Raw genomic sequence first — 27,869 nt, forward strand, 5'->3', positions numbered from 1 at the left:
TTAGGCGGCAAATTCAAAAAAATTTAAATTCCTTTTTTTTATTAATAAGTTTTTTGTTTACAAAAATGTATAAAGAGTTTTTTGTTTTCTTCTTCTTCTTTTTGCCTGTGCTACTTTGTATAAATTGTGGTTACTGGGCAAGCAATTATTATATGTATCTTACACGTACAATTAGCAATAACTAAGAAATACACTAAAATACAGTTATGCAGCAACGACTAGCAAGTTTCTCCATCTTTCTCTCTCTTTTTGGGTCGCCTGTCTCTTTCTATCTCTGTACAGACTTTGTTTTGGTTTCGCGGGCTTTTTAAGTACATAAATTAGCTAAAGTTCTTTGGATGGTTTTCTTTTTTTTTGGGAACTTTCTTCTTCTGGGCTGACATACAAATATATAAAAATAATACACAAGTTCACGGCTAGGCATTTAACATTTAAGCTTTTCTTCACTCCTTTTTTGTTTTTAGGGACTAGATTAGGAACCACATTTGTACAGTTTTCGTTTTCGTTCTTTGTGTTCTTTTTTTTAGCTGCTCGGCTCTAATTAAGTAAGTTAGATCTAAGATTTTTTAAGGTAAATGTACAAAGTCAAGATAGTTTCCTCCTTTTCTTTTTGGTTTGCAGCTCTCTTTCTCATTAGAACAAACTTAACAATAAAACACTCTAATTACGAGGGGAGGGGGGAAAAAAAAACGAAAAAAAAGGTGGGTCGAAAAAAACGATTTAAAATAATTAAGTTTAAAATTAAAGATTATCTTTAAGTTTTGGTTTAAGCAAGGTTCGATCCTTTGGCAAGCATTCTCTCGATGGCAAGGCTCCTATATCTTCTTCTATCTTTGTTTTTGGCACTCAAACTAGGCTTTAAATAAATATGGTAAATATATGTGGTAAGTGTACTACTAAAGTAGTTGAAAAGTGGCATGCAAACTAGACGAAATACGAAATACTAGCAATGCTCCTGGGGATCTTCCTGGGGATCCTCCTGAAGATTCTTCCTGAAGATTTCTCCTGAAGATTCCTCTTAAATATTCCTCCTGAAGATTCCTCTTGAAGATTCCTCCTGCAGATTCCTCCTGAAGATTTCTTCTGAAGATTTCTCCTGAAGATTTCTCCTGAAGATTCCTCTTGAAGATTCCTCTTGAAGATTCCTCCTGAAGATTCCTCCTGAAGATTTCTCCTAAAGATTCCTCTTGAAGATTTCTCTTAAAGATTCCTCTTGAAGATTCTTCCTGAAGATTCCTCCTGAAGATTCCTCCTAAAGATTCCTCCTAAAGATTCCTCCTGAAGATTCTTCCTGAAGATTTCTCCTGAAGATTCCTTCTAAAGATCCCCCTGAAGCTCCTCCTATAGATCCTCCTGAAGCTCCGTTTCTGAATTCTGATTCTGCTGCAGGGCCAGCTGCCTGAGGAGCTCGGAGGTGGCTTCTTCCTGGCGCTTCGAGCGCTTCGCTGGCGGCGGCGGAGGAGAGTGAGGCGATTGCGGCGACAATAATCCGCCCACCACGCCCACATCCTTGACCAAGGCATCCTGTGATTCTTCATCTGTCAAGTCCTCGTCTTCCGAGGACTCCTCCTCCTGCTCCCCCTGCTCCTCCTCCTCCTCCTCATCGTCTATGTCCACTATTGAGATGATGTCGCTGTCCAAAGAGGAGGAGCCAGGCCTTTCGGACTAGCTGCTGCTGGCCTGCGTTTGCAGCAAGCTGGCGGAGGTGGCAGAAGTGGAGTTGGAGGATGCTGCTGCCACTGCTCCAGGCGAGAGCACACTGGAGACCCCGGGAAAGTGGCAGGGACACGAGGGATTGGGCATGTGCCCCGACTGCGTGTTCAGCTTCCTCGTGAGCGTCTGCCAATATTCGATTTGTGCATTGATCAGCTCGATTTTGCGCTTGCTCTCCTCGATCCTCAGCGAGTTCATCAGCTCCTGGTGCTTGGTGGGACTGGCTGCTCCTCCTTGTCCCACTCCGCTGCTATTCGCACTGCTTCCCGATCCCGAACTGCTGTTTAGGGCCAGTCCATTGTAGCCATTAAAGCTGCCCGCTGCTCCAATGGCCACGTTGCTTCCCGGCTTCTGATGATGATGATTGTGATGATGATGATGCGTCTGCTGCTGTTGCGTCTGGTGATGCTGCTGATGATGACCTCCATTGAGCAGCAGCTGAACTCCATTGGCTGCTGCTGTGCTTGCATTGCCAGGTGTTGCGCTGCTGCTGCTCTGGTTGTTGTTATTGCCCCTTTGCAGGCGTGGCAGCTGCAAGGTGGGCGGCGTGCGACGAGCGGCAGGAGCGGCAGACACGAAGGCAGCATTGATGGCCGCCTGCAGCGACTGCGGTGGCGGATTGACGGCGGACAGGCCGAGGCCATTGAGCAGCGTATGCTGTTGCACTTGCTCCGCGGTTAAAGGCAGCACCCCACTGGCGGGGGCTCCTCCTCCATTGCCATTTGTTACCATAGAATTGGAGCCTCCATTCTGCAGCGTCTTGTTGATATTGGCAAAGCTGCCCACGCGTATGTGGCCCACCGTTTGAATGGTGATGTCCGGCTTGGGGGCATTCGAGGCATAGCTGCCGCTGGAGCTCACCGAGGTCTTGGTGGAGCAAACGGGCGAACTGGTGGCACGGCGAACGGTATCCGCTGCGCTGAGCTGAGGAGCGGAGGAGGAGGAGATGCCACCAGCGGTGGAGGCACCATTACCACCGGCGGAAGAGGCGGCAACTCCGCCAGTGGATCCTCCCAGCTGTCGCAGATCGGTGGGAAAGAGCACATCGTCCTCCTCCTCGAGGCAAACTTCCGGCGCCTTCGGGCTCAAACAGTCGTCGTCATCATCGTCGTCCAGGCAATCCATCCCATTGTCCGTCTGCTCGTTGTCGCTGATCGTCTCCGACTTGATCAGGATCACATCCGTGTCCATGCCCTCCGGATACAGCGGCATCTGCAAGTTGCAGAAAAAATGATACTGAAATCATTATGGACAGCGTTTTAGTGAGGGTTCTGCACGGCATTCAAAGGGCTTAGAATAGGTAAGTTGATACACAGGGAAAAATAAATAGCTGCATATTAAATTCAAAGATTATTTTTAATTATTTAGATTTATATGATTTAATTTAAAAATATTTCATTGAAGTTAGAAATTATTTACATTAAAATATTTTAGGTCATTCAAAAAATATTTTAATATTAAAATCCAAGTTCAACATATTAAAATGTACTATAAATGTTTAATTTAATATTTTCATATTTAAAAATCAATAAAAACCGCATTGGGTCAAAAAACATTATTAATAATATTTATCTTTAATATGTTATCTTTGGATTTACTACGTCTTCTTATCAGTGCAGACTGATTGATTGTATTTTATTGGTTTTTATGCAATATTTAGGAATAATAGGAATAAAACAAGAATTTGTAAGCTGAGTAGTAGCTGTTGGTAATGTTTTTGAAGAACTTCGTCTGTCATTGGGGTTTAAAAACAACCAAAAACTGATTTCTTCCCACCTTTCGGTACTATTTCTCAGAATCCTTTTTGATAACTTATTTGGAAAGTGAACGACAAAACCAATAAGATTCTTAAGCATTAATTAAGGTTATTATTAATTAAGGTTATAGAGATCGATATATGGGATTTTAAGAGTCAAATATGAGGGTTGTTTTCTCGTCCGCATGTTAAATTTAAAATATGCCTTAAGTTATAAATTCCCATACTTTTTAAGGTTTGAAGCAAACTTTAAACTTTAACTTGCTGACGAGAAAACGGACCTAATAGAGCTTGAAAAATATCGACAGTTTGATATTTATCGATATTTAATTTGTGTTTTCCCTTTAAAGCATCGAATCAATATTGTCAAAAATATCGAAAATATCGATAATTTTGGTTTTGGATAACAAGGATCTGAAAGTCCTGGCAATGTTTGCCCAAAGATAGAAAGATAGATCTAGATTTTGAGTTCGAGGGTTGCCCACCTTGGAGTCCTCGTAGTCGTCCGCATTGTGTCCGTTCCCCTGGCCACCGGCGCCGCTTCCCGCGAGGCAGGACTTGCCGCCGCCCGCTCCCTGCTCGGCGATATATTGCTCGACGGAATCCTGCTGCGAGAGCGTGTTGAGCAGGTCCATGAACGAGTGGTTGCTCTTGTCCTCGCCGCAGAGGTCCTTCTTCAGCAGCAGCTTCATGTTCTTGTACAGCTGGCGCAGCTGCTTGGCGCTCCGCTGGTGATACACTCGCGAGTTGAACTCCTTGGCGATCTGCAGCCAGACCTCGTCCTTCTTGCGATTCGACTCCGCGTCCGTCCGCTTGTTCTCGATCACGTCCTTGTATTGCGCCGCGTAGCTCAACACCATGTTCCGCTCCCGCTGCGTGTACCGGGGAGTCTTCTCCATTTTCAGCCGTTTGCAAGACGTCGTGAAGCTGCAAGGACAAGGCAATTTGATATTGAGTTTGTTACTTCACAAAATCTAAATGCTATTTAGTTTAGTTTATTAATACCTACCAAAATGTAGAAGAAATTTTTCAAATCGGACAATCCATTAAAAAGTTATGACCAAAAAGGGAAATGGCCGCTAGATGGAGCCCGTCTATCTATCTCGTAAGTTAGTAACTTTCATTTTGATTAAAGAAATTATCCATAATCTACAAATATTATGTTATATCTTCCTATATTTATTTCAATTTCTTAAAAATTGCTGTAAAACTAATTTTTTTAACAGGGTTCTGAAGTTTTTATTAAATGAATATTATTAATTGGTAAAAAGGACCCGTATTTCCCATTACTACAAATGGCGTTCCGATAACTCCACCGATAACCGAGCTTCACTTTGGAGAACTCGGAACTCCACCAGTCCAGCTATTACCTCCACCTCCCATTTCACTTCTTCCCCTTTCACTCCTTCCCCTTTCTGATTATACGGCCATCCCCTCGTGCAATCGATCCGATCCCACCGGCATTCGTTAATTAATAAAATAATGAAAGCAAAAGCAACAACAAACGCAACTGCTCCACTCATCGACACCCACCCACCCAAACACCCAAGCACACACACACACACGGGCGCGTTCTGTGAGAGTGATAAGCTGCCGACGCAGCCGAAAAGAGAGGGGAAAAGAGAGCAGTGCACTGAGAACATAAAAATAGATGTTTACAACATGATGGATATGTGAGAAATACTACACGGATAAAAACGAAAAGATACATTTCTTTAGTTACAAAATGTGTTAAATATTTTTAAATTTTTTAATTAATAAACCTGTTTGCCAATTTATAGGTAAAATCATACAATTTTTAATTAAATTTGTTCCCTTTCTCTTTCAGTGTAAGCCCTCGTCATTTATCGATAAATGATCCTGGAAGACTATATTTTCTTTTAAGAGAGGATTACGGAACCCAAGATGCTCTTTAGGCGGTTCGAAAGAGAATATAGGAAAGGAAGAGTTAGGGACGAAAAAAAACAACCTTTCATTAACCATTATCTAATCGGGAAATCGAGGATTACCGCGAAAATCTTCCCTCCCACACACAAAAGCACAAACAAAAAAAATAATAGAGAGAGCAGAGAGGGTAGGGGTACTCACGTTTTGAGTCCGCGCCAAGCCGGCGAGCGGGCGAAGAAAAGTGGGTGGCAAACAGGAGGCAGAGAGTGAGAGAGATGGGGAGACCCTCGCGCTGCTCTCGCTCGCAAGAGAGAGAGAGTGGGGAAAAGCGAACGAGCAAGAAAACTTCGCGAACGGCGGCGACGAGGCGCAAAGCTCGACTGAATTTGAATTTGAATTCGGGCACGCTCAGAAGTACCGTTGGTTTGGAGTGCAGCAGCGACGTCGGCGTTGGGCAAACAAAAATAGGAATAGCTGAGGAAGAAGAAGAACGGAGCTCTGCTCCTCCCCCTCTTCACTCCTTCTCCCCATTACCCATTCTTCACACAAGACCTCCTGTCTCCAAACACACACACACACAATGAGCTCAACTGTTTACACACACACACACATGTATTTATGTGTGAGACGTAATTAAAGCTTGAAACCGAGTTTACAACAACAAAGTGGCGAAGTTGAAGCAGAAGAAGAAGAGGCTTAAGAACAGCAAATAAGTGTGGCAAAGAGAGAGATGGAGAGAGAGCGAAACTTGGAGCAGCAGAGAAACCGAAACCCAAACCCCCCAGCAATGAGCGCAGTTTATAAATAAACGTTGTTCTTTTCTTTTTTTTCAAGCTGCAACAAAGTAAGGGTTGAGCTGACGTGTGAGTGCGAAAGGGAGAGAATGAGAACAGGGGAGCTGAAGAACAATATGTGCATAAGTATGTAAGCCCACGCGGTTTTAATTAATGAATGGGTGACATAACCTCAAATGAGTGGGGGGTGCAAGTCATCGATGGGCAAATAGGATACATATCGATATCGATACAACACATAATAATCAGAACTTAACCTTACAAGTAAGGAGCCAAGTCTAAGCGATAGCCAAAAACATTTATCTAGAATAATCTATAAAATACTTGATAAAAAAAAAATTTTAAGTAAATTCGAAAGTAATTTTAAATATAAACCTTATGACAGGATAATGTTATTTGGTTATCATAAATATTGAAATCATGTTTCCTTAATGTAGAATTTCGAAGTTTGAGCTAAGAATTTAGACTGCGAGCACCGCAAAAGGACGCGGGATAGTTGTGTTCCATTTGGATGGTTTATGTTTATATAGGTTGGGAAACTAGCATAGGACTACCCTGACTACGATTGATCGATTGCCCGATAAACAGACTGCGTTCTGAGCAATGAAAGCGCCATTGCTAAGCGTCTGCGTCACTGCGCCGCTGTCGAGTCAAGTTTTAAGATAAGATTTGAGGCAGACTGTCTCTGTATCTGTATCTGTATCTCTGTATCGCTCCCTATATGTGTACAAGTGTGGGTTGTGGGTTCTGGGTTTCAGTTCGTTTCAGTTTGGTTTCAGTTTGGTTATCTACGAAATCCGCTGGCAATGGGGCTTCCACTTCCATTTCCAGCGTAGCGCTGAGCAGTGCAAACAAGCAAAGTTTGCTTTTTGGGGACAGCACAGCACAGCACAAGCACAAGCGTTGCTTAATGCGATACCCCACCTTGAGTTATCTACATACACACACAAGCCGGCGCAACAGGTGGAATTATTTACTGATAAGCCGCTGATAAAAGCGAGCCCAGATAGGAGAGAAAAAAAAACAGAAAAAGAGGGGTGGGAGTGGAGTGGAGCTTTACTTCGGGGCTAAAAGGGGGGTGGATTTCAAGTTCTAATTGGCTTTGTTTGTACGCTGATAACGCGGTGCAACCTGTCCCACCCCCTTCGTATGACTTCCCATGAAAAAAAAGTAGTACCTCCTACAAAGCACGGTTCGAAACCCACCTGCGTCCCACGATCGAGGTTCCAGTTGATCCCACCACAGTGGGCACGATTCTTCTGCTCTTCCTCGTGACCACCACCAACTGACGACGATTCTTCTGGGCCCGTAGAATTCTTCTGGTAATCCGCGCGTGCTTTCCCTTTTGCTTTCCCTTTCCAGCGGCGGCGGTTTGGGGGGTACGCATTTTCCCCGCGCAGCAGCGTCGTCGTCGTCAACCGCAGCGCTTGAGTTGACAATTTTTACTACTACAATACTACCGCTTTAGACTCTACAGAGCAGCGGAATCGTGAATCGGGCAGCGCTCACCGACTCAATGGGTGTAATGTTCCCTCTACCATATATATTCCCTGTGTGTGTGGGAGCGTAGCAAAAGCGCTTGGAAATGCTGGCCAGCGTTGTGCAATCTCCAGTCTCGAACGGCAGAAACTGAGAACCACGATCGGTTTCGGATTCGGATTCGGGATCCCCCATATCCGAATAAAGTCCAGCTGAGGAGCTTATAATACCATTAAACTTGGAAAATGGTGCATACTAACTCTATACAACACTAAAATCCTGTTGCATTTTATTTTAATATTTATTACAATAATGCAACCCTAAGGAACCCTTTATACTAACACTATATACCACTACTATCCTATTAGATTTAAGTTAACTATCCTAATCCTAGGCATTTTCCTTGATATTCATTATTATAACAGAACCCTTAGAAACCCTTTAGACTAGACTATCTAGGCCTAGACTCACCTGGATTTATAGTCGGCTACAGTTTGAAATGGATTTCCTTCGTAGCCGCTGATCCTCGGCTCTTCTTCTTCTCCTTCTTCTTCTTCTTCGCTAGCCCTGCACTCCTCCTCCTTTGCCTCCTTCTCCACCTCCTCCGCTATGTCCACTATTCTGTTGTTGTTTTTCTCAAAGCCTCAATCTGTGCAAATTGAAGGAAAAGAACGCACGGCTTGTTGTTCTTTGCCTTCGGTTCACGCGGCGTATGCGCAATATTTTCAACTACTTGTCCAACGTCGCTGACCGCCAGCCGTCTCTGTCTCTTTCTCGCCCCGTCTCTCTCCCTCTGCCTCTTCTCTTCTCAGCGAAGCGCTCGCTCTCTCTCTTTCTCGCTCTTGTAAAGACCAGAAGACTCGAAGACTTTGTCTTTGGTTCTTCACTTGGTCGGCGGCTCTTTGTGTGCGTTTCTTCCTATTGGTTTTTCGATATCGTTTATAGCTGAACGAGCGTTCTATGCTTCTTCCACTGCTCACAGTTGTTGTTTCAAACCTTGGACTAAAATTAAAAATACATAGAGAAGTGAATTTGTTAATACGAAATCACGCCAAAACGTAAACATCAGCACAGGCACAAGTATAGGATAGCTATTTGGATACACACCACATAAACAGAGAACAGAAAACAGATTCAGACTTCTTGACTTAAGTTCTTGCCGTCCTACGATCGCGATTCCACCCGATTTCAACCCTCTTATCTGGCCAGATCAGAACCGAATCAAAAACCGAAACAGAAACCGTAACCGAAACCGAAACCCAAGCAGAACCTGCTCTATCGCACCCTCTCTTATTTTTTTGGAAAGTTAGGCCTCATTGAAACCGCACTGAAACTAATATCTAATCTGGCTGGATGGATGGCTGCCCGTTATTATCTTATCGCCTTAAGGTGGGCTTGTGGCTCCGCGAGAACTTGGAAGTCGGATGGGTGATTCATCTGATTCACTACCCACCTGATCCGCCGGACTCGATAACCTGTGGCTAATGGTGTTCCTCTTGTGTTACAGGCCAAATAACTTTACTCTATAAGGCAGAGTTTAAGAATCCTACATAAAGGATATGTTTTAAAGTTCTAAAACTTCGCCATTATAGGATAATATTATAGATATTTGAATAATTATTTTTTAAAAAACATACCTTCTTAAAATAGATTTATAGCATTGAGCTTTACTCCATTACTACAATAAGGCTTCTGAAAGTCAAGGTTCAAAGGTTGCCATTTCGATTTAGAAGACGTAGAACCACCAAATTTTGATGACAAATTGGAGACATTACTCAATGAAGACTCAACACGAAAGCAAGAGGTACTTGCATAGTTAAATAGAGTTCATAATAAAGTTTAGAAAAAATAATGAGATGATTAAGAAAGCCTGTCTTGAGGATGCTCCTAACGAAAGTTTCAGGATGGTCCTGAAAGAAAAACTCGGTAAATAAGATACAGTCATACGGTTTGTATATGTAGCTTTGGGGATATATATGTGTGTGCTTATGACGAATCAAGAATTCGAGGAATGAAGAAGACGCAAATCTGTGCTCCGTACAATTGCAAACAAACAAGCAGAAAAGCTGACCCTGTTCATCTGGTTCTCTTCTGGTTCGCTTCCGCCCACCGCCCACCCACAACGCCTCTTCACTTGGCATGAAAAACAAATGATATCCCGGCCTTTTACTTTTTACCACCCTCGTAAAATACCCCCCTTTTCGAATCGAAATAATAAAAAAAAAAGTCAAAAGCGCAGAGACGAGAGCGTGCCTTACCCGATACCCGTTACCCGTACCGGGCATATAACCGCTGCCAACCGCTTACCGTTCTGAACTGGCCCGATTCGGCAGCTCTGCCTGTTGCTCCGTTCTTTGGCCGCACTCAAAGAGCAGAGCAGCCGTCGCAGTCTAATTTGATACTGAAAGCGAATTCGGAATTCAGCCGCAGACTAGTGAATACCGAGTCTCGAGCGGTCCGAGCAGCAGTCGCAGCCTGTTGGCCGCGTCTCCGAAGGTGCACGCTCCCCTCCCCTCCCCACCTCTACTCATCTCCCCCCCTTCCTGCTGGCCATCTATTGGGGTCGAGCTGATCGCATCGAAAAGCGCCATGAGGGGTTGGCAAATTTCCAACCGAAAGTTCTGCTCTGCCGCCGAGAATCTGAGCATCTGTAGCCGCGTATTCGTATCCGTATCTTCTGTGTCTGCTCGTCCAAGAGAAAGAGAGAAAGAGCGGAGCTTCGGGAAAAACGATTTTACATTGCGAGCAGTCACAGCCACAGGCAAATGAAAAGCAGCGCCAGTTTAGCAGGAAAAGCTAAAGAATATCCAGCCTGGTTTAAGGGTTACCACGAATATTTTATGGTATTATATAGCTTTGGTGTAGAGTCTTGAACACATCCCTTCTTGAGGTCTCTATCTATATCCTGGAAACTATGATTTCTTGAAATTTTTTCCTGCATCTTGTTCCCAAGACCTAAAAACGTTGTCTTAAATTAAAAAAAAAACACGTTTCTTAAAATCTCCAATTTTATCTAATAAAAAAATCTACTTATGAGTTCTCCACTTTTTTTTTACCTTTTGTCCCTTAATATTTAGTTTAGTAATTGTTAAGTTAAAGAAGCAACTTAATAATATATCCCAAAATGCCCTATTTGAGATCTTCTCTTCAGACTTCTTAAAGACTATTATAATATATCATTTTGAAAGCTTATACTCTCCGAAATAATAACACTCTACTTTTAAGGACTTGGCCGTATATTAATCTTAACTTATAATAATTGAATTGTTTTGTAATGTTACTTGAAATTGATTTCTTAATATAATTTAAGATTCCAAGTGCTACTGCTTTGGTGACACCTATGTTTACCGGTTCGATCCTTACTTGAAATATATCTTAACTTATTATAATTTAATTATTTGGTAATATTATAGGTTATTATATTATAGAATCGAAGTTCTAAATAGAATTTATGATTTCCGGGGATTCCCAACTGCATGTAAAGTTTTATTTCTGGAAAATGGAGACTTCCTTGGGGAAACCTTTACCGAATGGATCCTGGTTGACTCTCTCAGGTTCTGATCTGAACCAATCTCATCCAACCCGACCTGATCTGATCTGTTTTTGATCTGATCTGGTCCAATCGCTCGAGTACGCAACTGTACTTGGCATCTCGCAACTTGGCAGCTGAAAAGTATTTTCGACTTTAAAAATAGCTGCCCCAAAGAGGAGGAGGAGGCTGAGGAGGTGAATGAGGCGAGAGAGAGGGATCGGTTTGGATCGCTTTGGTTTGGTTTTTGGCTTTTGGCTTTCGGCTAGAAGCGGGGTGGAATGGGGTGGGCGGATCGGGCGGATCGGCTGGCTGGCTGGCAGATGCCTGCGTTTACAAATAGCCCCTGTTTAAGCTCTCTCGTCGATGATGATGAAAATTGATGGGTCCGAGCGTATGGAAATCCATATTCCATTTTCGATTTTTCGTACCGTTTCGTTTCGGCTTTTTCCCGATTTTCCCCGTGTGTGTGTGTGTGTCGGTGTGCGTGCGCTTTTGGAAACTCGAAACTAATGAGGTCGACCACGTAGGCTCCCCCATCCATTGTCTCCCTGCTTCTGGCCTCCTCCGTACTTCTCCGACTTCTTGATGCCCTACACATGCCATTCTTGAGCTGGCCCCGCAATCTGCCAAGAGAATTTGGACTGTACAGTGAAAATCATAGTAACTTGGAACACATTTGCTTATAAGCTATTAAAAAGTTAAGAGATAAGTTATGTTTAAGTACTATTATTATTGGTAATCTTATATTCGGGGGTGTCACAGAAATCTTTTTCAATAGTTGAAAATTATAATTATAACCAGGTTTGATTTTTCCCCGAAATTAGTTTGATCCTCAACTAAGCTAAGAAATTTGAACACAATTTGATTAACAATTTGTGAGTCTATATTATTGGACCACATTCTTCAGTGGGATTTAAGAACAAAATTGTTGTTCCATATTTTTTGAATACCATATTCCTTTTACTTTTCAACCAAGTGTTTGAACCGTGATCAAAATTCTTTAAAAAAAAATTGCATAAAAATATTCCGTCCTAACTCGATCGGTCCAAATTCAAAATAGTTTATATTTTGCATTTTTTGATAGATCCAAATTAAGACAGTTTGAAAACAGGTTTACATTCAACAGGTTAAGAAAGTACTTATCTTGCAGATCAATACAAGAAGGAAACTAATTCAATTAAATCTGGAATTTGCCACATATTTTCTGCAAGTGTTGGGATGAGAAGAGGGCTGAATTTGGTTGGGTAGACGTACTACTACATACTTAATATACTACCAGGCCCAAAGAGAGCGACATGGGCCGGTCTTTGGAAGCGAATTGGTTTGCGTTGCGTTGGTTTTTCTTTTTCTTGGCAGCCGCCTTTCCGCCTTTTCACCTCCACCTCCCCGCTTTTCCTCGCTTTTCCTCGCCTCCTCCTCGCGCCTGACGCTGCGATTTGAGTTCAAATTTATTTTTGGCAGCATCGCCAGAGCAGTAGTGCGCCTGCCCCTGCCCCTGCCCCCTTTTCCCACTTTTCCCGCTTTTCCGGGGCTCAGGGGGCTGCGAGGAGGGGTGGGGATTCGGGAGGGGTTTCGGGATCGGAATTGGGATCAGAGGCCCGATCGCTTTGCTCTGCTTTGTGTCTCTGTTTGTGTTGCTTTATCTAGTTCTGAGTTCTGTGAGTTCTGTGAGTTCTGAGTTCTGGGGTGTGAGTGCGTGCCTGTGTTTAATATAGGCTTCCGCCCCTCTCCTGGATTGTTTGTGTAATCCATTTAAAGGTAATTGAACTTCCCATTCCACCTTTCGCCTGCCAGCCGACGAACTAAGCCGAAGTCGAAGTCGGGGCTCTATATATAGCCGGATCAGAAATAGAAGAGAGCAGGCTTCGAGGGTCTATGGCCTGGCATGGGGCTGCAAATGGAAATCGGGGAAATGGAAATGGAAACTGGGCACTAGACAGCAGAAAAGAACCTGCTTGCGCAAGACGAGCCCAAAATTAGACGCGGAAATCCCCATTTCCAAGGTGCCAAAAGGGATACGATAGGTTTCAGATTCAGATCACAGCACATCAGATCATCAGATCGCTTGGGGAACTTGAAGAATTCTGGTATCGAAGCACACTCGGGAAAAATGAGACGTTTGCTGGGCGCGTGTTATTTTTAGGCCAAAGCATCATCATAATAGTTTCCTTTTCCCCCTCCTCCACCGTCCGTGTGCCAGCTTTTCCAATTTTCGTTTTTCAGTTTTCCATTATTTTTGGGTACACTTTTTGGAGGCAATTGATCAACACGAGAGCTAGGGGAAGTAGGTTATTCCTACTAATTTGAATTTTTCTTTTAAATATATGTATCTCACAGACTAAAACATTGAAACATTCAAAAAGCAAAAGAATCACCTTAAAAATAGGAGTCATATTTCATTCTGAACTAATTTGCTTCATGACAGCCCTGGCTTATGATCATAGCCTCACTTGTTTCCTTTTTTCTGCATTGATTAATCGTTAATTAATCTGCTATCCGTATCTGTATCCGTGTGTTATTTTACGGTCATACTTGCTTAAAAACATAAACCAACCTAAAATTTTAAGAAATATAAAATAAATAATTTTTTGAGAGGTATTTTAGTATTTTATTGCCGTTTTGATTATAGGCAGTCTTTGGTTTTGGACGACTTTATGGTGGGTTAAATACTAGGCCTACTCTGAATTTATTTGGTTGAATACAACTCTGGCTTACGATCATAACCTCACTTGTGTCCGTTTTCCTGCTCGCCATTTATTGGAAATTCCATCAAGTGGCATTTCGCCATAAATCGATAACAATTAATGCTGGCAAAGTCGAGGACAAAACACAAACAACAATAAAGCGCGCTCGAAAAGGAGGAGGCAAAGGAAAAAAAGGAAGCCGTAAGCACGAATCAAGCGAGGAGAGCTTTGGTCTAAGGATAAAGCTTTGGTCCAAGTGTGTGCGTGTGTGTGTGTGTTTGGGCTGAAAGCGTGTGTTGATGTCATAAATCGCACGTAAAGAGGACGAGAAGAGGAAGAGCCAACAGCTGTGCCGCCCAAAATCGCTAAGCTGGAACACGTTTCAAGTGAAAAACCAGGGGAGGGTATTAAACGAGAGCCCAAAACCGCGTTTTGGATTTTTGTTTTCAATCTGGATTTTCAAGCGCGCTCCTTGGGGTGGAAAAAGGCGACGCTCTCTCTCTCTCACACACACTTGCACACACTCACACACGCAGACAGAGCTTGAATTGGAATTGAATTGGAATTGGAATTGGATGGCGAATTACGTGGATTTTTTTACTCACTCTGCTTCTACTTCTGCTTCTTCTTCCTCGGGAAAGCAACAATCTCCGCTTTTCCGCAATATTCCGTACTCGCAACTTCTGCAGCACTTTTTTCCGCACGCACACATATGCTCTGAGCTGAGCTCGACTTTCAACCTGTGGGTGGCACACTTGCAGTTACCGTTACCTTTACCGTTTACCGTTTGCCGTTACGACAGGACGACTCTCTCAAAAACCGAAAAACCAAACAAAAAGTTGAAAAAAAACGAGGCAAGAAGGAGCAACAAACAACAAACAACAACAACACTACTGTTCTGGCGGCAGCGCGGCTGAGAAAAAACGGGCGAAGCGAGCGAACGCGCGACGTCAAATGCCAGATTTTGTTGTTGCGACGAAATTCCTTGCGGCACGGGCAAAAAAGAATAGCGGGGAGGGGAGGGGGAGAAGAGCGTGGAAGGAGGAGAGAACAGGGCGCGAGGTTCAAACGATGAAGAAGTTAGCTCTTAAATCTGAAAGATCGTTTTCGTAGAACTGTTAAAATATTTAATAAATTAGGGATTTTTAGGATTCTTGGTGAAATTCAAACATTTTGTAACCTATAATTAAATATATTCTTACCGGGACATTTAAAATAATTAGTGTTTTTTGATGTCATTTATGATTAAATATAATGAATAAATATAAAACATGTTTATAAATATTAAAAAATGTTACCACAATTGTTTCTGGCTAGTTAATAAATAACGTTTAAAAATGTGTTCTTTAATATATGCTTTGTATCACATTTTCCTAATTTCTCCAGCTATTTCATAAAAAAACTTAAAAGTTATCTTATTTTTAAATTAAGATCTTTAAGATTTACAGCTGTTGGACAGATGATAAATAAATTTAGAAAAATCTTTTGTTTTTTATTTAATAATTTTTACAAATTTCCCTAATTTCTCCAGCTATTTCATAAACTAATTTAAAAGTTACCTATGTTTTAATTAATAACTTTAAGAAACAGCTGTTGTTTACCGCCAGGTGGCAACGCCGCGCAGCTGCTCCAGTGTTGCACAGCGCTCGGCATTCCCATCCGCAGTTTATAAACAAACATTAAACGCACACACGCAGTAATACACACGGAAAAACTAGTTAAACACCCCGTAGAAGCAGCAGCAGCAGCGCAATCTAATCGTTGCGAATCGCCGTGTTCCGTGCTCCGCACCCACATCCACCTCCGCACTCGCACCCCCCGCAAAATGCTGAAGATCGCCGCCGAGGGGCTGGCGCCACGTCTGGTGGCCTGTTGCTCCATCGGAGCCACCAGTGCCCACAGTGGCTGCCACAGGGTGGCGCCCCAGGCGGCCAAGGCCACCCAGAAGTACCTGTCGCAGTCGCAGCACCTCCACAAGAAGCTGGTCATCAAGGATCACTACGAGTTCGATCAGAAGGTGAGTCGGGATTATGCAATGGAAATGAGAAATGGGTAAAGGAAGAGGAAAAGAAAAATGGGGGGTGGGGTTGGCAAATGACCTTGCAACGCTGGCGTACGTGATTCCGTTCCCGGAAGGGAGGGAGGAGGGAAAGGGGGTATTCCACAACCTGTATCCCAAATCCATGCACAGGGGCGTAGCCAGGATTTGCTGGAGGGGGGTTTTTCAGTACAAAGTTTTCTGTAGCATACTTTTGAAAACCATAATTAGCTAAGGATTTTTTTTGAGAGGGGGTATAACTAACAAAAAACCCCCTGCCTACGACACTGGAATTAACCTGTATCCAAATACATACATACATATGAGTATCCAGGATATTAGGGGGGTATATATTAAGATTTCCCCTAAAATAAAAAAAGGAGAATTTGTATCCCCCAAACCCCACCAAAATACGCCCCTGGTTTCGCGCATATGCGTTGCTCTTTCGGCTCGTGTATGCAAATGAGGCCCAAAACATTGGATACACCGGTTTGAACCCCTTTCGGCCAGCTAAAAAGGGGAGATCCGCCAGCATATCGCTTCATATTTGGACTTTCCGGACTATCAATTGCAGGTGGATTAGGGTAGATAAGATGAGTTTCAGATTGTATACTTTCCTTAGTAGTATTAGTTATTAAAAAAATAAATATAGTTATCTCAAAGAGTGCCAGAAATTAAATTGTAAGATACGTTGCAGGCACATCTACATGAATCATGGCAAATCGAATTCTATAGCTTCAAATCCATTTCCCCATTTTAATGGCATGACGCTATTGTCTATAAGTAAAGTAAGGCCATAAACAAATGACGTTATGTGTATGACGTTATAATGTGGAAATCGGAATATCTATATTGTAAAATAGAATTCTTAATATTCGAATTCAAGCAAATTTTAGAGTTAAGATCAACATTTTTTTAATTCCTTAATTCAAAATCGCTAGGAATCGAATTCTTAAATATTCTGGCTATAAGAATATTATTATCGGGTGTGAAAGATCAACCAAAATATAAAATTCCTATACTAAAACTTATGTTAAATTGTAATTTCCCCTAGGTAAAATAGAGTAAAGTTAAGTTTTAGAGTTAAGATGAAAATTTTGAAAATTCTTTAAATAGAAATCGAAGATTTAGATGTCCTGGCTATAAAAATATTTTTTATCAGGTGTAAAAGATCGACCAAAATATAAAATTCCTGTACTATAACCCATTTTAAATTGTAATTTATTTGATCCCCCAGGTGATCAACAGCGACAACCCGGTGATCGTGAACTTCCACGCCGAATGGTGCGATCCCTGCAAGATACTCACGCCGAAGATGCTCGAGCTGCTGGAGAACTCCAACGAGATCGATGTGGCGATCATCGATGTGGAGACGAACCTGGATCTCGTCGAGACGTTCGAGGTGAAGGCGGTGCCGGCGGTGCTGGCCTTCCGGAACGGCGTCGTGGTGGACAAGTTCATCGGTTTGGTGGATGCCAACAGCATCGAGACGCTGATCGACAAGCTGAAGCGGAAGCAGCAGCAGAAGCAGTAGTTGGAGTAGCATAATTGGAACTGGGAGGTCATGATTTTAAAACGGAAACGATACGGGAGACTGCGAGGCAAAAACAATGCAATGCAATCATTGATGCTGAAAGAGAGTGTGCACAAAATACTTTAATATGCAATAAAACTAATCTTAACTATGGCTATTTTTAACTCACATATTTTAGAATATTAATGGATCGCTTTATTGTGGTTTTGGTTTATACAGCATACATAAAACTCCCGCTTGCCCCAGACAAGCGCTGCTTCCTCCGATTACAATTACAAATCGTTAGACGTACACATATGGTTTTCCGATTCGGGATTCGGGGTAAAATAATAACTCAACATTTGTATATATATAGTGTAAACAGAAATCGATATCGAAATAGAAACAGAAACAGAAACGAAACCTACAAAACTTAGACTAACCGGAAGCGAAAAGCGGGCAACATAGGTTCCAAACATTCCGAAAAAACACTTTATTTAGTTATCACACAGCCGCACAGAGGAAAGCGAAAGTCGGGGATCCTAATATCGTTTAAAGTTTAAAAGCTGTTTTAGGTTTTCAACATTCAAAAAGCATTCTAGTCAAGTAAAACATCCCAAACTCCATTCTATAGCTTTCCTCTGTGGAACTGTGTGTTTTTGTGTTGCTTCCATGGGTCAATCCTCAGGAGAAGATCCCTTCTCCTCCCTTCTCATCGCGCCAGCTGGATGATCAAGGCGGCGCACATCTCGAAGAACTCCATGGTGTGGTGGCCCGTCGGCTGCAGCGGCATCACGCCCGAAACGCTGAGCGGTGGCGGCGTGAGGCTCTCCATGATCACGTCGTCACCCTGCTCCACCTCGTCGTTCGTCAGCGACTTGAAGTCCAGCAGATAGCTCTTGGCATCCACCTGATACAACTGCAGCGACATCTTGGAGAACTTGCCCGTCTTTACGTTCTGCCTGCGCACTCGCACATGATACGGATTGATGATCTTCCACTCGTAGCTCAAGGCCTTCATGGCCCTGTAGACCTCCAGCATAATGTCATTCGGCTTGCTCTGCGATCGGATGCCCAGATGCCATTTGGCCCGCTTGATGGGCGTTCCGCCACGTGCCGTCTTCTCGGGAAAGGCGCCGCCTCCCGAGTTCTGCACCGACATGGCCAGCTGCCTCTCGCGCATCGGTGCAATTCGCTCGGGATGCGGACGAATGGTGCTGCTTGGAGTGCCGCTAGAAGAAGCAGGCGGTACGGGAGTAGATGTTCCCGAGCTGGCTGCAGTGCCTCCCACGGTAACAGTGGCCAAGGGGGCATGATTATCCTGCTGCTGCTGCTGCTGCTGCTGCTGCATCGTCGATTGAGGAAGCGGCGGCGGCGGCGGTGGTGGCGAGCCAGCCACAAAGAAGTTATTGATCTCATTAATCTGATTGGCGGCATCATCAGCAAAGCGCTTATTATCAATAATCAGATGATAGGCAATGGCCAGCTGATCATGAGGATCTCCGCTCAGCAAAGAGTTATGCACCTCCGTTTCCTTCACCCCAAACTTTGTGCAAACCTCGGCCACCGCGTACGTATCGATCACATTGGAGTCCTGCTCGATGGACGAGGGAAATAGGTAGGCGGGCAGATCCTTCTGGAACCACTCGTGCTTCTTGATCTCCTCGATATTCGCCCGCTTGAGCGGATCGACCTGCAGCATCTGGCAGACCAGATTGACCACCTGCTTGTTGAGGTACTCGGGTATGGGAAAGATGCCCGATTTGATTTTGCGGAACAGCGTGGGCACATGCTCGTCGTCGAAGGGCAGCGTCCCGCACAGCAGGGCGTACAGGATGACGCCGCATGACCAGATGTCCACCTCGGGACCGGCGTACAGCTTGCCGGAGATTACCTCCGGAGCGGCGTAGTTGGGGGAGCCGCACGAGGTGCGCAGGAACTCGCCATCGAGCATCATGTTCGAGAGTCCGAAATCGGCGATCTTTACGTGCATATTGTGGTCGAGCAGCAGGTTCTCGGGCTTCAGATCGCGATGCACGATCATGTGCCGGTGGCAGTAGTCCACGCCCGAGATGATCTGCTGGAAGAAGCGGCGCGCCTGGTGCTCCTGCAGCTTGCCGTGCTTCACGATGTAGTCGAATAGCTCGCCACCGCTCACGTACTCCATGATCATAAAGATGTCCGAGGGCGTGGAAATGACCTGTGAAGTAGCAGGGAGTATTAATATTTATAAAATAAAATAAAATGTATATTATTATTACTAATAAGACTGGTATAATTATAATAATATTTATTATAGATTTTATATTATATTTATATTAGATTTATATAGTATTATTATTAACCAATGCTATCTTATTATTATATTTATATTTTGTATATTTATTAAATTTTAAATGTTTTAATAAATCAAATAAATTTAATGTTCCCAAGATCTCCGCTGTTAAAGATGTATTTATAATAATATTTTTTATACATATTATTTTAAGATCTATAGGTATATTATTATTATTATCAGAGGGTTTAATATAGATTACTGATAATTATTAATATTTAAATGTATTAAATGTATCTCTATATCAAAGGCATTTACTGTTTCCAAGATCTCCGTTTTTAAAGATATACTTCTTATAATATTTACTATACATATTATTTTAAGATCTATATTATTATTAATATTATCCAATGCCATCTTAAAACCATAAGGTAACAGAGGGTTTATTAAAGATTAATATTTTGTATTACTAATATTTAAATGTATGAATAAATCATCGATTTAAAGGGTCTCTATCTCTATATAGATGGCATTTATTGCTCCCAAGATATCCGTTTTCAAAGATACACTGTGATGAGTTCAGAACTTTTAGGGGTTATACATATTTATCTATAAAACACTTTTTATCAAAAAAGATGTACTCTAGAACTTGATCTTTTTAGGACTTTTTTTTTACCCTAAATCTAACCCAACTAAAATGGATCTAAATCATTCCCATAATAAGTTCTAAAGTTCTATTAAAAGCAATCTCTATGTCAGGGTATTCCCCACTTCGGTCTCCCTAAAAAGGTCCAACTTCCTGGGTTATTTGTTTATTCTAATCATGTTTGTTTGTCTTTCTGGACAACGGCCTTGTCATATAGCGAATGCAAACTAGTGCCCCAGTTTCTGTGGTGATTTCAGGAATGGGAACCCGAACCCGAACCCTTTGCTTTTCTAATTTTTTGCCCAGGATGATGACGAAATGTTTACATTTCGGAATTGCAGACATCATTTTTATATCGTAGATATACTTTGTAGGATTGCTCACCTGGTACAACTTGATGATGTGCGGATGACGGAAGAGCTTTAGGTTCTGGATCTCCCGACGAATCTTTCCCACGACATCCAGGCTCTTGATCTTCTGCCTGTTGAGTATCTTGACCGCCACCTTGACCCGGGTGATCTGGTGCTCGCCGATCTTCACCTTGCCGAAGGTTCCGGTGCCCAAGGTGGCGCCCAGCAGGTAGTGGCCAATCTTCACCAGCGGCTGGCCGTTGGAGCTGCCGGCGGCCACCGCCTCAGCGGCCGCTGCCCTCAACTGGGGCATCTCAGCCAGATCCTAGGGGTGCTCCACAGCTGGAAGGGTGGCAGAGTGGAATATTGGAACGGGGAAAGGTGGTATTCAGGGAGGGTAAGGTCGTCGTCGTCGTCGTTATCGTTTATTGCGTAGAACCAGAACAAAACCCAGAACTCACGTTACGTTTGCCACCTCTTCCCAGTTGGATGTTCGATAGTCTATGTGTGATGTGCTGACTTCCTGGTTTTCAAGCTTGTTTCGTCTCGTTTTTCGGTTTGGCTTTTCTTCGCGTTGCGTTTAATTTTTTTTTTTTTGCTTATTTAATTGACATTGGAAGGCGCTGGCGCTTCCAACAACAATGAGTGCCAGTGCCAGTGCCTCTTCCAACAACACTCGTTCCAGGCGCAGCTGATTCGCGCCCCGTCTCTTTCACGCTTTCCAGTGTGCCGCCTATCGATAGTCGATATCGTCTAGGGTTGCCAGGTCTGCTCAGCCGGGCAGGCGCGCAATTCGAAAATTCTGTAAAACATAACTAAATTTCACATTAATCAGTAGCATTTAATTGTTTAAGACCATAAGCGAGCGAAGTGCCTAGTCAGTGTGCCTAGTTCCAATTCAAAAGGGAAAACATGCCGGCCTTGTGATTAAAACACACATTTATTACACCAACTTGATTCGATTTTTGATTTCGTATAGCGCTCTTGGGCTTGGACACTGAAAATACATCAATATAGATCAATATCGAAGGAGTATTATAAAGCTAGCAGAACTAGCAGAATACCACCGTCTTTCTGTGTGTGTTTTTAAACTTTTAGAGTGTCTGTCGTTAGGTGTACAATCATTATTCAAATATCAATTTTATCAAGAATACGGCCCTAAAAATTCTCATAGTTTTTTTTTGTTTTTTTTTTATCGCAAAAGTTCAGTTTGTTCACAAATATGTGTGTATATGTCTAAATTTGTAAGTTTTTTGGTTTTTTCTTTTATAGTAAAAGGTTGCCACAGCGCCTTGGTTTCACCTTTCGAATAGGCCCGCTTAAGGTCTACAAATTAATATATATAGTATAGTATATATTTGTGTAAATACGTAAATATATATGTGGATATTTAGCTAAGCGAAAAAACAAACATTTGGCTATTTTATTGCTTAGCCTAAACAACACATCAATGTACATCAATAATAATATCAACTGTAAGCTCTCCTTTCGTTTTGTTTCATTTCGTTTCGTTCCGCACTGTACTGCTAGCTATATTGCATTGTGCTGACTGTACTTCGCATCTGTACTCGATCTTCTCTCTCGCTCTCTTTCGCTGACGCTGCCATCGTGCCGTCTCGCTCGCAGGCTCAAGAATTCGATTTGTGTGTTTTAGGTTTATTATTATCAATTAACTTCGATCAACTTCGAATTTTAAAGTTTAAATACATGTATTTTTCGGTTTCTTTCTTTCTCTCGCGCTAAGTCGTTAAGTTTAGTCTGAAAAAAAATGGTTGATTACCTATAACTAGATGATAATAATGCTACGAGACTAGGTATTTACGTTTAGAGATATCATGAATATATATATAAAGATATAAAAAAAAAACGTTGGGACTTTCGGGGTCCCAACCGGTTATATGCTGGTTGGAAAATTTCAAGTTTATTTCATTATTCAGCGATCATCTTGTCGAGTTTTTGTTGGAGGTTTACGGCAAATCGGGTGTTTATACATTCATATATATTATTCTAATATATAGTTGTTGTTTGTTTAGTGTAGTGTAGAGTGTGGTTGTTGTTGTTGTTGTTGGTTATACATCAATAATTTATTTATTATTTAGTAAAAAGCAAGTGCCGCCGAACGAACCCTTCTTCTTGCTGTAGGTTTTCTTAAAAGTCTACAAATTAACCATCTATTTTTAGAGCAAGCCGTCCGCTGTCCATTGTCTCTATATGGTGGGGATCTCTATAAATCCCTCCGTATGTCATCATCTCTATGTATCCGTCCAAGTCGTCCATGCAGTGTGTACTCTAGGGTTAAGTGAGTTAAGTGTGTTTCCGTTCTGGTTTGCTGGTTTTCTCATTTGGGGGTTGTGTGTTTTGTATGCTCCTCTCATACAAATCCATTGGAATTGTTTCTTACTTAGAAATTCGCATCTTAGTGCATGTAATATTATTATTATATCTTTATCGCGAAATCTGTATCATAAAATTTGACTCCGACCGTCTTTATATAATGTGGGTGGTTTTGGGTTTTGGATTTTGGGTTCTGGGTTTTTTTTTGGGGATTTTTTGTGTGGGGCTTGTGTACTTTGGAACATTATTTCTTACATCTTATTACACGCTATGCATCATCAACTTTGCTTGGCTAAAATATCTTGTGATAGTGATAGTGTTCTTTCGGTTTCTGCTCATGCCTGCCGTATTGCCTCCATTTGCGATTCGCTATTCCTGGCCAGTAAATATAGTTTATATAGTATAGTCTCAACCGATCGATCGATCCTGGCTCTCTGAGATGGATATACATATATATTCAATTACAACATACATACATTCACATAGAGAGCGAGAGATATATTGATATTGTTCAATTTTTAAGCTTTTTTTTTTGGCATATATCTTTTTCTTCTATTCGAAGCCACCATACAGCTGCTGTCCATCGACCATTTCGCCCTCCTCGCCTCCATCTGCCAGCGATGCACTGCTCATTTGGGCTATCAAAGTCATGGCCTCCATGGCATCATCCTCTGGCATTTCCTCCGCCGCCTGATAGCTCACATAGACCAGGCCCAGGGCACACAAATCTCCGTTGGCCGTGTCATAGTAGGTGATCGAGTTGACCAGATCTCCGTTGATGTTGTAGAAATTCAAATAGCCGCCAGTTACGCTAGTAGTTTCCTCTGTTGAGTCAGAAATTGGAACAGACACGGCCAAAACAGAAGGAGTAGACGAGGAGGATGAGATGGCCGTTGGATAGGCTGGGACGACTGGGAAGTAGACCGGCACTAGGTAGTCCGAATTATCGTATAATATCTCATTGTAGCTATCATTCTGCTGGTGGCTTACTAGCGGTGGTGGTGGTGCTATTTCGTACTGAATCTGAATCGGAATCTGCTGCAAGTTGTTGCTCGTTGCGGCTGCTGGCAATTGCTGATTGGGAATCGGCTGCAAATCGGCAATGGCAGCATGAACACTACTTCACCTGTGAGATGATGCAGCTAGTATATCGTGTAAAGAAATTAATGGCGTTTAAATAAATTTCTGTGCATGGTTATATGGATGCGGTTTTTGAGATCGTGTTGTTCTATTTGATCTACCTCTGTGCGCCATGTGGTGGAAGTTGCCACCACCACCGCCGCCGCCGTTGCCGTTTCCGCCTCCATTGTTGTTGTTGTTGCCTCCGCCGCCGCCGCCGTTGCCACCACCTCCTCCATGGATGGGCATGCCCATGCCCATGCCGCCCATTCCCATGTTCACGCCCATGCCCATGTTCATGCCCATCGGGTGGTGCATTTGCTGCATGTGATGCGGATGCGGATGCGGACCACCCATGTTGTGGTGATTGTTGTTGTTATGGTTGTTGTGATTGTTGTTATGATGGTTGTTATGATTGTTGTGGTGATTGTTGGGATGATGCGGATGCTGCTGCATGTGGTGCAGCGGCGGATGGTGGTGCGGATGCTGGTGCGGATGCTGCTGCTGATGATGGTGTGGCGGCATATGCGGATTATGGTGGTTGTTGTGATGATGGTGGTTGTTGTGGTGATGCGGCATCGGTCCGCCGGGTCCGCCGCCCATGTGCGGTGGGCCTCCACCGCCACCACCACCACCGTTGCCGCCGCCAATCTGATTCATAAACTGAGCGGCCTTGGCCTTGCCGTGCTCTTCCGCGAGTCGCACCCAAATCGGCTGGGATCCGCCCTCGGGCACCGTGTTGTTCAGCGCCTTGATCGCCTCCTGGGCCTCCTCGCGCTTGTTGTAGCTGCAAATGAGAGAGAAAGATCTGCTATCAATACGGGGCTTTTTCTACTATTTAGTTTATTAACTAGCTTGGGAATCTAACACTTCAATTAAATAAATATTAATATTATTAACTTGATATTTATATACTACAGTTTGTTATTATGTGAATAATATCAAATGCATGTTAATAATAACACTTTTTCTATGCAATATCACAAATTTAAATGGCATTTAAATTAGAGCTTGAAAAATATCGATCTTTACGATATTTTCACAATATCGTATCGATAATATTGATGATTTTAAGGAAAAATAAAATAAAATTAATAAAACATCAGATAAACATTGAAGTCTCCAATAAAAAATGTATTAACACTCATTTAAATTGCATTTAATTTAGAACTAGAAAATATCGATATTTTCGATATCTTCAAAATATTGTATCGATAATATTGATGATTTCAAGGAAACCAAATTAAAGCTCAAAAAATTATTATAAATATGTTTATATTAAAACTTTAGAAAAACATTGATGTTTGAAAAATTGTGGCTAGTTTTTACATTATAATACTAATTCGTTGGTTGAAAAAGAATCAGCACAAGTGTAAATTAAGTACACAAGTTTAAATAACACATAATGGCACTTAAAAAAATACATTTCGAGATAAGCACATCTAAAATTAATGACACGATAACATTACTACACAATATAGATTAGTACTCAAAGAACACAATGTATCATCAACTCATAAATAATTTCTTTCTATTTTTTTCACACTTGTAGTAAATTAGCAATTTGCTCCAACTTAATTATCACTTTGGCTATACTAAATCATTCAAAATCTGGGCCACCCTGGATGCCTATGATTCGGGATTCGGAATCGGTTTCGGGTGCTTTGACCTATTTATTTATGTGTATCATCTATCATCACTCAATACTCACCGCACAAAGGCGACGCCGCGTGGGCGTCCAGTGAGCTTGTCTCTCAGGATATTGCGCTGGACTATGAGGCCGAAGGGCGAGAAGATGCGGTCGAGCATGTCGTCGTTGATGTTCCGCGAAAGGTTGATGACGTACAGATTGGTATCCTTGATGGACTGACCACCAGGTCGGGCATACGAGACCTGTGTGGGCATTCGAAATGGGGATTATTAGGGGGCGGCAATCAGGAGGAGTAACACCCACCTTTAAACGCTTGTTGCGCACATAGAAGCCGTTCAGCTTCTGGATGGCATCCTCCGAGTCCGACTCCGTTTTGTAGTCCACGAAGCCGTAGCCGAAGCTATAACCGGTCTGAAAAGTAGGAGGCATGGGTGGTTAAAGCTGTGTATATAACTGTGACGTGCAGCAGCTCATCCAGGTGCCTTTCGGTGCCTGGGGTTGCCCTGGGCAACCAGGTAAAATTCTAATTGCTCACCTTAAAGTCGCGCATTATCTTGCAGGTGTTGATGGGCCCACAGCCGCTGAACAGATTGTACAGCTCGCGATCGGTCATGTCCTGCGGCAAGTAGTTGATAATCAGATTGGTGGCACTGGTGCGATCCATTTGCTGCTGCAGCTGCTGTTGCTGCTGCTGATGTTGCTGCTGTTGCGACGAGCCATTGTTGTTGCTTTGCCCGTTGTTTTGGCCGTCCTCGTCGCCCGACTGCTCCTGGTTATCCTGGCCATCCTGGTCGCCATCACCATCGTTATCACCATCATTATCGCCATCGCCATCGGCATCCTCCTCCTGCTGCATATGGCCATTGCTGTCCTCGTCCTCGTCGGTGGCCTCATCGCGGCCCACATTGTCGGCGGACTCCTTTAAAAATAGAAAAAAAAATTCAGGAAAATTTAGAAAAATTCAGAGGGAAAAATTAGAAGGAAAAATCCACCTCTATGTCAGAGGACTGCTCGTCGTCGTGCTCCTGGCCCTGCATCTTCTCCGAATTGGACATCTTTTCTACAATTTCAAGGCGATTTAGCTCCTGTTTATTTTTCGGGGCTTCTTAATGCGTTTTTTTTGCGTCGCAGTTCGCGCCACAAGCTGCAACGATAGAAAGAGAGGGCAAATCAATTAGGCTGCTGCACAAGTGCAAGTTTTGCGAGCGAAATTCGTCCGTTTTGCGCGGCTGCAGGATGCGGATTGAGAAAAACATCCGCAACTGCAGTGCTGCTGCTGCTGCGCCGCTGTTGCGTCGCTGTTGCTGCGCCGCTGCTGCTGCTTTTTGCTCCTCTCGGCAAAAAGCCGAATATGTGTGTGTACATCAGAGAGCAAAGGAGACGGCGCGAGATTAGCTGGAATGGATGCACTGCCCGCTGCAGATGCACCCCCCTCTGAACTCGCGATTTCGGAACTTTTGGATGCCCGGGAAAACCCAATAGAAAACAAAAAAAAACCCTGCTCTGCTGGAAAAAAAAGAAAACTATACCAACACGAAGTGCACCCATACTTGCGCACTCCAGCACTCACACACACTCGTACAGTAGTTGGCTTGGGGCACCGTGCAGTTGAAAAAGCAACACAAACGGAAAAAAAACGTGGAAAACGGCGAACTGGCTCGGAAAAACCAGCGGCGAGCAGGAAAACGGCACTCGGCCTGCGACAATACTCACTTTTCAGCAAACGGCTTCACAAACTGCACCGAAAAACAGCGGTTTCTGTGTTTTTTTTCCTCGAAACGCTAAGGTCGCTATAGAGCTGGTGAAAACATCGATATGGAACTATCGAGTGGGGCGCTAGTATCGATGGCGCCCATATCGATAGTTTCACAGCACTACTGCTAGTTACTAGTGGTCTGAGCGCATGTGCGAGACAAGTCGATAGGCCGAAAAATCGGTTGTGCTCATGGCTAAGAAAAGCTTTAGCATAGCTTTTCTCTTGTAGATTGGTTTTGTTCCAGACTAAAAAAGCTTAAATACACAGCGAGAAATGAAAAATATATATTTTTAAAATACAAAATATTAAAATTCCTGGGAAAACCAATTATAACTGCCCACC

At 42.9% G+C, this 27,869-nt stretch overlaps 4 protein-coding genes across 8 annotated transcripts; 1 reads left to right on the forward strand and 3 right to left on the reverse strand.

The window, feature by feature from the left end:
* Positions 1–12: 12 nt before the first annotated feature.
* Positions 13–7,599, reverse strand: LOC108058418 (uncharacterized). Of its 2 annotated transcripts, none has more exons than XM_017143136.3 (3): positions 7,356–7,599; positions 3,955–4,396; positions 13–2,949 (listed from the first exon to the last, which is right to left on the reverse strand). In XM_017143136.3, the coding sequence occupies exons 1-3, from the start codon at positions 7,535–7,537 to the stop codon at positions 1,666–1,668; spliced, it is 1,908 nt and encodes a 635-aa protein (XP_016998625.2). In that variant the 5' UTR covers positions 7,538–7,599; the 3' UTR covers positions 13–1,665. The 2 variants fall into 2 exon arrangements, with proteins under 2 accessions (XP_016998625.2, XP_016998626.2); XM_017143137.3 differs by having other exon boundaries at positions 13–2,925; positions 7,356–7,597.
* A 7,904-nt stretch (positions 7,600–15,503) lies between these two features.
* On the forward strand, positions 15,504–17,585 carry LOC108058409 (thioredoxin). Its single transcript, XM_017143111.3, has 2 exons — positions 15,504–15,862; positions 17,121–17,585. The coding sequence occupies exons 1-2, from the start codon at positions 15,671–15,673 to the stop codon at positions 17,415–17,417; spliced, it is 489 nt and encodes a 162-aa protein (XP_016998600.1). The 5' UTR covers positions 15,504–15,670; the 3' UTR covers positions 17,418–17,585.
* A 4-nt stretch (positions 17,586–17,589) lies between these two features.
* On the reverse strand, positions 17,590–21,269 carry AMPKalpha (AMP-activated protein kinase alpha subunit). The gene is made up of 3 exons (XM_017143109.3): positions 21,129–21,269; positions 20,702–21,009; positions 17,590–19,596 (listed from the first exon to the last, which is right to left on the reverse strand). The coding sequence occupies exons 2-3, from the start codon at positions 20,978–20,980 to the stop codon at positions 18,109–18,111; spliced, it is 1,767 nt and encodes a 588-aa protein (XP_016998598.2). The 5' UTR covers positions 20,981–21,009; positions 21,129–21,269; the 3' UTR covers positions 17,590–18,108.
* Positions 21,183–27,611, reverse strand: ssx (sister-of-Sex-lethal). 4 transcript variants are annotated; one of them, XM_070219240.1, is made up of 7 exons: positions 27,485–27,611; positions 26,764–26,915; positions 26,307–26,690; positions 26,075–26,182; positions 25,832–26,013; positions 24,243–24,907; positions 21,183–21,482 (listed from the first exon to the last, which is right to left on the reverse strand). In XM_070219240.1, the coding sequence occupies exons 2-7, from the start codon at positions 26,824–26,826 to the stop codon at positions 21,421–21,423; spliced, it is 1,464 nt and encodes a 487-aa protein (XP_070075341.1). In that variant the 5' UTR covers positions 26,827–26,915; positions 27,485–27,611; the 3' UTR covers positions 21,183–21,420. The 4 variants fall into 4 exon arrangements, with proteins under 4 accessions (XP_070075341.1, XP_070075343.1, XP_070075342.1 ...); XM_070219242.1 differs by lacking the exon at positions 21,183–21,482 and adding an exon at positions 22,303–22,425; XM_070219241.1 differs by lacking the exon at positions 21,183–21,482 and adding an exon at positions 24,005–24,143.
* Positions 27,612–27,869: the final 258 nt, after the last annotated feature.

Source organism: Drosophila takahashii, chromosome X (genome assembly GCF_030179915.1).
Source record: "Drosophila takahashii strain IR98-3 E-12201 chromosome X, DtakHiC1v2, whole genome shotgun sequence".
Lineage (NCBI taxonomy): Eukaryota > Metazoa > Arthropoda > Insecta > Diptera > Drosophilidae > Drosophila > Drosophila takahashii.